This window comes from Marmota flaviventris, chromosome 1, assembly GCF_047511675.1.
Source record: "Marmota flaviventris isolate mMarFla1 chromosome 1, mMarFla1.hap1, whole genome shotgun sequence".
Lineage (NCBI taxonomy): Eukaryota > Metazoa > Chordata > Mammalia > Rodentia > Sciuridae > Marmota > Marmota flaviventris.
In genome coordinates this window covers 15223576-15233509 of record NC_092498.1, presented here as the reverse complement: position 1 = coordinate 15233509, position 9934 = coordinate 15223576, and the positions used below count along the sequence as shown (strand labels likewise).

General features: G+C 47.9%; 1 protein-coding gene and 1 long non-coding RNA gene across 2 annotated transcripts in view; one reads left to right on the top strand and one right to left on the bottom strand.

The window, feature by feature from the left end:
• Positions 1–266: 266 nt before the first annotated feature.
• The window catches only part of Tbxas1 (thromboxane A synthase 1), a 154775-nt gene continuing 145107 nt past the window's right edge, over positions 267–9934 (top strand). Inside the window, exon 1 of the mRNA XM_027952143.2 lies at positions 267–513. Within this exon, the coding sequence (XP_027807944.2) occupies positions 422–513 (92 nt within the window). The 5' untranslated portion in view covers positions 267–421. The remainder of the gene's footprint in view (positions 514–9934) is intronic.
• Positions 4701–9934, bottom strand: part of LOC139705485 (uncharacterized) — a 46884-nt gene continuing 41650 nt past the window's right edge. The window contains exon 3 of the long non-coding RNA XR_011707441.1: positions 4701–4904. This is a non-coding gene — a long non-coding RNA (uncharacterized lncRNA). The remainder of the gene's footprint in view (positions 4905–9934) is intronic.

The following is a 9934-nucleotide window of genomic DNA, read 5'->3' as shown; positions in this document are numbered from 1 at the left end:
TCACTTAATCATGAACGTGTAGAGATGCGTACTTTGGAGGAGAGGCCTTCTTGGAGGACTGCGTGTGGGAGTCGCAGTCTATGGCTGCCCCCGTCTCGTTTCTCAGCAAACATGGGACCGTCCATCTGCTCTTGCTTCCCAAGGAAGTGAACATAAATGTTTGTTGACAGTATAGTCATCAAAGAAGACCAAGTTGCTGAATCATTGCCTTACCCTCAAACCCTTTGTTTTCCCCTCCTCTTCCTTCCTCTTTATTAAGAGGCTCTCTGAGAAAGAGCACACTTTGGGGACCCACTGGCGAGGTGTGTTTTGGGGAGCCTGTTTCCTCCTCCTCCACCTGAAGCTCAGGGCTCCTGTCAGGGCAGAGACATCAACCCCCCTCTTTTGCCTGGAGGACCGCCCTCTCTGGGGTCTCAGGGGAATGATGGAAGCCTTGGGATTTCTGAAACTGGAAGCGGGTGGCCCCCTGGTGACGGTGGCCCTGCTGGTGGCTCTCCTGGCCCTCCTGAAATGGTAAGTGCAGCCAACCCCAGGGACAGCGACGTTGGCAGAAGTGTCAGCCCTGGAGCCTCGCTGGTGCCTGGTGCGGGGTGGGGTATGTGGGAGTGTGCTTTTCTTCTTTCCTAATCTAGAGGGAGTTGAGTATTAACACAGCTTCAGAATTAAAAGCAAACAGGCAGGTTAATCTTTTGCTAAAATGCATGAGATTGAAGTGTCAGGAAACACTGGTGATTCAGTGGCTGGGAACGCCACACATAATTAAGTTTGAAAGAGATGGAAAAAGAAACAAATTGGAAAGGCATTCGGTTTGGGGAGAAGTCTATCCTCATACCCTGTCTTATCTTCTCACCTCGTGTTTCCACCATCCTCTCTGTTGGATTTAGAGCAGATTCAGCCTCTTGGTTCCTATTACAATAAAAACAGAAAAGACAGGGAATCTGTTTGGCAAATGTGGGCCACTTTGTGGACTTAGGGAGAAACTGGTAGAGCTAATTTCCTAATATCTAATAGACGGGAATGAATTCCAATGAACATGTACAGCTCCCACAAAGTCTGAGACCCTGAAAGAATCTTGAACTTGAACTACCGGTTGCTCCCCTGTGGTCTTGTTAATTCAACCACAGATTTTCTGCCCTGGATCTGTGATGTCTGGAGATCGAAGATCTCACAATATGCTACATCTGTGCATATCCACTCTGTCAGTTACGTATATTAGAGTTACCCTCTCAGTAGAAAGCACCTGGATTTAGGTGGCTCTGGGTTTTGAGGGGAAAGTGGAAAAAATAATGGAGTTTGAACAGAATTTTGATTTATGTTTCCGGTGGTAATAAAGCCTCCTGTAGATTAATAACTGAGAAAGCACTTTGAAAAGCATCAAGCATTATGCAAATGTGAGGTATTATTCTTTTGGAATTTGCATAGCTGAAAGTAGAAGTCACGTTTGATGTCCTATGATGATGAAATTACTTCTTGGAAATTGGTTCTGAAGCCTGGCTTCAGTTCCAGTGCCGTTTTGCTTTTTAACTGGTTTAATTATCTTTTGAACTTTTCTATCTGTAGCTTATCTGGCATTGAAACCAGCCACATGCAAATCCAAGAGCAAATGGTTAGGCCTGGCCCCTCATCCCCAAGAATCCAGCTCAGCATGTTTCTGTGCTTAGCACAGCCGGATACACAAGGCATGGCATGCAGTAGGTGCATAGTAGATGTTGGCTATCATAATTACCCCCTATGAAACCTAAAAGTCGAGGAGAATATGTCTTGGGGCTAGGGGAATAGCTCAGTGGTAGAGTGCCTGCCCAGCATGTGTGAGATCCTGGGCTCCACCCCCAGAGGCACCCCCTCCCATCTTTAGTGGTTTGCGTGTATAGGTTATTTTTAATTTCTTGCTAAATGTGTTTACTGATATTAGTTTTTCATCAATAGCTATTCTCTGTGGTTGTCAGACTCTGTTCCACCTGAGTCCTCCGGGTGGTCTCAGTGTTTATATTGTACCCTTTTCTCCACTTCATGGTGCCTTTTTCTTTCTGTATGCGTGACTCCCAGCTCTGTGCCTGCAGTACAGTATGGCCTCAATAGATGTCTGGTGGGAGGATGACTGGATGGCATCGATTAACGTGACTGTGATCACGCAAAGGGGCCTGTGTCCCGACTGATAAGCTGCGGTAACAGGGTGTTTACAATCGGCTCCCAGCAGCTACTCACGGACCCCACGCGGCTCAGCAAGGCAGCTGTTCGTGTGTAATCTATTCTCAGGGCCAAATTAATAACTGGGTTCAAAGACGCAGAGATTAAGATAGCGGCTCGAAGCCCGGTGGGTGAATAGGAAGTGAGAGCTGGCTTCCATTTGTTATCACCCAGATATTTATTGACCTGTTAATGTGTGCCAGGCAAGGTGGGAGGTCCCTGGGCAAGGTCAGGGAACAGGAGGTCCGGGTCAGATGCCCAAGGCAGGGGAGACAGGGAGGCTCTGGAGTGGCCTCGATGTCTGGAGAGGTCAATGCTGGAGGGGAGGGGGCTTCTGGAGAGCGCGCCCTGGCTCTGGGGCTCTTGGGTCCACCCCTTGATGCAGCACAAAGGAAACCATCCTTGGGCTCTCCACGTTCCTCTTCCAGACAGCATTCCGGGAGGCCACCGAGCAGAGCTTGGAGTGTGCGTCCCCTGCTCTTTGCTTCCACGGCCAACCTGGGAGCTTTTCCCGGGGGACGCATTTCCCGTTTCCCAAGGGCACCTATAAATCCCCCCTCAGCACTGCTTTTATCAGATTCCTTGTCCCATCTCTTCCTCTCACAATGCTTGGCACATAGTTGGCACCTAGTGAATGCTGGCTGAGGGCCCCTTCCTGCCCCTGGCCTCTGCCGGTGCTTTCTTCCTCTGGTCTTCTGTTGGCCTTTGCAGTTCCATACGGATCTTAAATCTCTTGCCACATGACTCACCCCCTTTCTGAAAGCCCAGTGTGTTGCAGTGTGAGCCAACTTGCTGTCTGCTTTTCTAACTGTTGCAGACGGCCTCTCACCTTGTAGCACACAGACCATGCCATGGACTTTGTAAACCCTAATTATTAATTGTATGCATGGATTTGGGAAGAAGACAAAATAAGTTCATTTCAATGAAAAAGAGACTGTTATAAACTAGGTGGGGCATATTTTGATATCCCTCCCCCATCCCGATTGCCTCTGATGCCATTTTTCAATGAGGATGGTCTAGAAGGACGCTAAGTGATTGACATTCCAGGTACAATATCTTTTTTTAAAACACAGTTTTTTTTTTTAGATATTGATTTTTTAGTTTTAGGTGGACATAATATCTTTATTTTATATTTATGTGGTGCTGAGGCTCAAACCCAGTGCCCCATGCATGCTAGGTGAGCACTCTACCACTAAGCCACAACCCCAGCCCGCCAGGTAAAATGTTTTAAAACTCATTTTCCAGCTGTGCTGTAGCTCAGCGGCAGAGCGCCTGCCTGGAATGCATGAGACCTTGGCTTTGATTCCCAGCACCAGGATAAAACACAAAACAAACAAACAAAAGAAATCCTCCCATTTTTCTGTATAAAATGATTTGAAATTCTTACTCCAAGAAATAAGTTGCATGACTTGAATTTTGCTCAAGGCAACCTTAAGTACTAGTGTGTTTAAACTTTCAAAGCAATGCCTAAGAACTGGCAGCTGGATTCCTGTAGGGAGGAGAAAGATTTCTTTATTCTTTAAGAAAGGGTATAAGGAAATAGCCCAAATATTAATAGTAGGTTTCTTTCAGTGGTGAAGTTATGGTTGATTTTTTTCTTAGTCTTTCTGCATCTTTCGTATTTTTTTTTAAATGAGTATGCATACTTAGGAAAGAACAAGTGATTTTACTAAAGAATGGGAAATTGTTCCTTTCTCGTGATAAAGAGGAAAGCAGCATCATGCTTTGGGCATGGAGTTCTGGGGATGTAGGTTTCACATTTTCTACCAGGGGAGTAGAATGTCCAGGGAACTTGGAGTAACAGGGCATTTTGGCTGACAAGGCTGTGAGCCAGGCAGTCTAAGCAGCTACAGGAATACGGAGGAGAAGAGCTGTCTCGGAAAGGTGGAAGGGCTTTTGGTGCCAGGCTGCATTTGAAGTTCAGGTACCAAGACCCAGAGGTACAAATTGTTAAAGTAGGAATCAGAGTACGGTAGCACTGTGGTCAAGCTTCTTCTAAGACATGTTTAAGTTAAAACATGAATGGGGATTATTAAGACTTAAGATGGGGCTGGGGTTACAGCTCAGTGGCTGCCTAGAATGTGTGAGGCACTGGGTTTGATCCTCAGCACCACATAAAAACAAATTAATTAATTAATTAAATGAAGGTATTGTGTCCATCTACAACTAAAATTATTTTTTTAAAGAAGACTTAACATGGTCACAGAAAAGTCCACCGCTAGAGCTAGAAGTTTCTCTCTCAGAAGACAGCTTGCTCTATCTGTGGGAGAACTGGATTCCAATTCTAGACCCACATAGACTCCTTGGCTCATTTAAAAGAAACCATTGGGGTGGAGGTGTATGGGAGCCACATGAGACATCTTGAACTCATTCGAGTAGGAAGGCGTTTAGGGACAGTGCCCTTCATGTCTGTGGATTTGCATTGCTGGGTTCAACCAAACACAGACTGAAATATTTGGAAAAAAAATCCGAGAAAACTTGAGCAAAACTTGAATTGGTCACGTACCCAGCATCCCACTGAAGCCACCAGAATGAGTGACGCGTGGACGAACCCTGGCACACTTTCCCACATCCACGCCTGGGTCTCTGTCCTTCACTGGTGCTCTGTGTAGTTGGTCTGTTCAGCTGTGCTGAACACGGACAGGCATCTCCCCATCTCTTCCCTGTCTCGGTACAGCACGACAACCATCTGCACGGCACTGTCACTGCACAGGGTCCTGTAAGTAATCAGAGATATTACATTAAAGTGTAGGACAGGGTGTGTGTAGGTCATGTGCAAATACCTCCCCATTTTACATGAGGACCATGAGCATCCTTGGGTTTGGGGAGTCCTGGTACCAAAGCCCTGTGGATCCCAAGGGACGACTGAGTTCTCTGGTCCAATCAGAGGTGGAGGGGAGCCGTGTCCAGTCTTGGAATGTGGGAACTTGCAGACCAAATGTGGCTGAAACCTTCCTCATTCTAATCCTCAAGATGTTGGGCGCATCAGGTGTTCACATGGGCCATTCTTGGAGATTCATAGCAGGTCAAAGGGAAAGTCTCTGCAGTAAAGAAACCTGTTTAATGTTGGTGAACCACACTTATGGAGGGAGGGGCAAACAGGACCAGGTGGACATCCCTGGAAAGAGAGGTCAGACGTGTTTGTGGCCTGCTGGGAAGGAAGGGGCTACTAAACAGAGGAGGGAAACATTAAAATGACCCTTTTGCAGATTCTGAGCTTCCAAGGCTGGTGTCTTGTGAACTTCAGAACCAGGAGTGGATGAAGGCTAGAGGTAGAAATAGGGCCAATGGGTGGGACTGGCTCCAAGTTCCACATCAGAGAAAAAGAGAAAGCACAGCTGTCCGGCCAGGTGGCTGGGATATGCCTTGGCAGGTTGTCAATGTCCCTCCATGTCCCTCAGGAATGTCACCAAAGCACTTGCTGTGTAATATGGGAAGTTGTCACAAATGACAATGGAACCTTCTAGATCTGGACTGGGTGACATCTATTCTGGTTGTGGATACTGTAGCACAGGCAGGTCTGTGCTGAAGCCAGCAGTGGCTCATGCAAAGGAAGTTAGATGTGACCAAGTGATCCATGAATGACTGCTCCTTCTTCTGCCCCGGTTCCCTAGTCTCCTCGGCGACAGGTCCTGGGGTGGGCGGGGTGTCCTGCAGCTGGTAATGCTACCTGGAACCAACCCTCATGTAGGACTCATTTCCCCCCCTCTAGCTCTAACCCTTGGTCCTTCCTGTGTCACCAGCCGGTGGGGAAGGGTCTTAGGCTGGGGCTTGGAATGCAGGTGGCAGAGGAGAGGAACATTTTAGGTAGGGAAGTTTCCCAGGCAAAGCAACATTAGGATTTGTGACATTTGGTGGAACAAAACATTAAGTGTGTGAATAATGGACACAGTTTAAAACTTCATTTTAATGGACACAGTTTAGAAATCCATTTTAATGGACACAGTTTAGAAATCCATTTTAAAGGCTGTGGATAATTCCCAGTGCCTCCCAGCACCTAGAGAAAGATGCGTGCTATTTCCCCTTTTTTATCTTTTTTTTTTTGTATTTTTGCCTAGGATAGGCTGGGTACTTTGGTTTAATAACTCAGTGATGAGCTTGGAGATAAAATCGAGCCTGCTTATGAAAACTAGGTCTGCACTTCCTCCAGGACCATTTCCACGGAATATTGTTTTTTGTTTTCTCTCTTTTAAATAGTTACACACCATATCCCTGTCCTTCTCTTCGCTTTATTGATTTTCCAGAGCAAGAGAACGAGGTGTGACTATAAAGTAACGTGACTGATTATTTTAGCATACACACCAGAACTTATACAGCCAAATGAATTTCGTGACCTTCAAAGACATCCTCCTGATGGCTGAACCCTCCCTGCAGACTCGCCACTATCAGAGGACTCAGCCTCAGGACTTTCCCCAGAGGCCGGTGCCTGGTGTCTAGGTGTAGTCTCGGTAAAGCCCTCCTGGTGACATATCTTGGTTGAGAGTAGATTGAGTTTTTAAAAGAGCCTGATTTTGGGCAAGTAAGTGATTAAACCAGGTAATATGATTTGCAATCCAAAATGAAATGTGATTATAAAACAAATGAGACTTCTGGTTGTTTGTTCCAGAGGGGGACGCGCCCTCTGGAAGCTGGCAGACTCTGTTGAAGGGCCACGTTCATTGGGCTCCTGAGTTGTTTTCTGTTTCATTTTGTTCATTTGTTTTGTTTAAGAAAACAGCAGCAGTACTCTCACTACTTATGGTCATAGATGCTCCCATCCAGTAAGGGATTCAGATTTCTGGTACCATCTATTCTTTGAGCAGAAATGGAAGAAGAATCCCATTTGTCACATAAACAAAGCAACCCATCCAGTTTATGTTTGTCTGTTGCTGAGCTGCTGGAGAACATGGGTGGTGCATCTTTCCCTGGGAGGAAGTGGTTTTCCTAGGAATCAAGATGTTGGATGACTCCTTCTCCTACCCCCAAATGCCATGGGGACAAACCTAATAGGCTGTCACCTGCCGTTGAAGGTGTGTCTTTGGGAACCTCAGTAGCATTAGAGGGACTTGTCTCTGCTTGCAGGAATAATGTGCATCTGGACATGGGGACGAGACTTTAGGGACGGAGGGACGAGGAAGATGCCTACTCTGCTGTTGATGGCTGCTTCAATTATTAAGCACCACCTTGTTCCTGGTGTGTCAGAAATATGTGATGTCTCGCAGCTTCCTAGAGGCTGGGCTAAGGAGGCAGGTGGACAGATTCTGCAGCTCCCAGGAGCCCTCAGCTTTATTGGGTTGTCTTCAGCCTCAACACAGAGTCACACAGGGTCACCCCACACCTCCTGTGTGTGCTTGCAAAGGTGTGATTCACTTCCGTGGACTGCCAATTCCTGAACACGGTTCCAGAAAGAGGACCACATTTTTCCCCAAAAAATATTTGCAAAAATGACATCAGAGACAGTCCACAAAACAAGCCAGCCTCTAATAGTGGCTTCTACCAAAATCCTGTCTTCCCAAGCACTGCAGGAAGACACCCGAGGGGAGCCATTGTCCTGCCCCCAAACCAGCAGCCACCTCCACATTCTCACTAGGTCCTCCGCCTCTGCCCTCCCACCTGTGCACCATGCTCCTCTCTCCCCACGTCACACATACAGCCTATGCTGCCTGAACACTTCCTGTCTCCCTAATTCCAGCTCCTCTTTCCCCTGACATCACTCTGCTGGTGAAAATCTCTGCTATCAGGCCAGCTCCCAATGTCACTGGTTCTATTGTCCCCACCACAATGTATATGTTAGTAACGATTGATTGATTCCCCCATCTTAATTATTCCAAGGCAACCTGATTGGAAGCCCTTAGGACTCTCTGTCTCTGCCTTAGCACTCACTACATTATTTTCTTGTGTATTCGCCTGCCTATATATGCCCCTAAGGGCAGAGCCTGGATCTTAAGACCTTGGGTGTCTGTTCATAGTAGCTGCTCAATAAATGATCATGATCATGATCATACCACAAGTAATGGAGATAGCAACACTGCTTCCAAATGATGATGGTTACAAAGTGTGTGCACACAGGTGTGCATGTGTGTGTTTGCACATGTGGGGGAGGGTAGGATCCATCTCTCTCCAACTTGTATTATTGGCTCCTGGAGGAATGCCTTGCACTTGCATTATTGAGAGAATAAATAAATTCTTTCTTAGTTCATGCACTCATTGATACCAGAGTCCTTCTGGGCTGTGTGCTGGTCTACTTCACTGACCTGCTGAGGATAACATTCTCATGAATCCAGGTAGATAAAGGGATTGTCACATTAGACACTGCAAATCAAGACTGCAAAGAAGAAGGGACACAGCCATTCAGCAGATATGGTATGTTGGGAGAGTACTCAGGGTCTGAAGGAGGCATCTTGCTACCAGCAGATGTGGGATCCCCCAGGGACAGCTGAGGACACTCTCCCCTGTTACTGTCCTGCTGAACTGCAGTCCTCACAGGTCAAAGCAGCGGCATCTAAGTTTTCACCAATAGCTACTGTTTCTATTACCTCCCCCACAGGTCCTGGGTTCTATGTCCCAACCACAATGTGTATGTAAATAACGATTGATTGATCCCCCCATCTTAATTATTCCAAGGCAAGCTGATTGGAAGCTCTGCCAATGAGAAGGGCTGATCAATGAGATAACCAGCACGAGAGTACCAAGTCATAATTCCACTCCACAGCAAAGAGACTTGACATTTGAGCTCACCTGCACCCTCTCACTGTCAACAAATGCACAATTTACATGAGGCTCTCCAAGATGTGCAAAACCTCCTGCCGCCTTCCCACCTCCCCAATCAATAGGCAACCGAGGCCCCCAGGCTCGAACGCACTGAAAGGGAGAAGACAGCTGCACCCTTCAGGTTTTTAACAGTCTCTGTACAGAAGAGTGGGCAGAGCATCACCTCCTGGTCATGGGAAGTTTCTGGAAGCGAAGCATTGTGGAAATCAGCCAGGGGCAGACACGCTGCTTCTGCTCTGAGACCTTGGGCGAGTCGCCCACCCTTGCTAGCTAGTTTCCTAAGAGAGGACCGGGAGGACCCACTTCTGAGCAGAGGCATGGGTTTCCACCCAGTCAGGACTTCAAGAACACCCCGGGCTGGAAATCACCCCAACTGGTTTCCCCGCCTCCTGTCTTGTGTTCCTCGAATTTGTTCCACCTCTGCTGACAGAGATAGCCCACTGGGAGCCCCATGCTCCTCTGCATGAAAAAACCTTCCCCTGGTCCTCCTGGCTCAGCCCACGGGCTCTTTCTGGCCTCTCCTGTCCCCTCTGTGGCACGACTCTTCTCATCTCTCACCTGGCTCCTGGCCCTTGGCGCTCACAACTCCTCCACCCAGCACTGCTTGCCCCTGATTTCCTTCCCTCTACGGGGATGCCCGCCCCTTTGCTCAGGGGGCTGTCCCAGGTGCCTCTTTTGCACCCCAGGCTCTTGCCTCGCTGCACCTGCCACCCTGTCTCCCCCTGACCACTGACCTGGCCTCATTAGAAGGCGAGCTTCCCAGGGGCAGGGCTGGTCTTCCTCACCTTCAGCCCAAGGGCCTGCATGGCGCCTGCGCGCCCGACACAACTCTGTCTGGCAATCGTCATTCAATGATTTGGTCAAGCAAACGGAGCGAAAGAGGCCGACTCTCGGACTTTGTGTGGCGTGTGCTTGCACTGTGTGGATGCTCAGGGCACGTGAGCTGTTCTTGGCCACCGTGAATGTCCTCGCAGAGCATTTCCAGTTGGTCCTGACT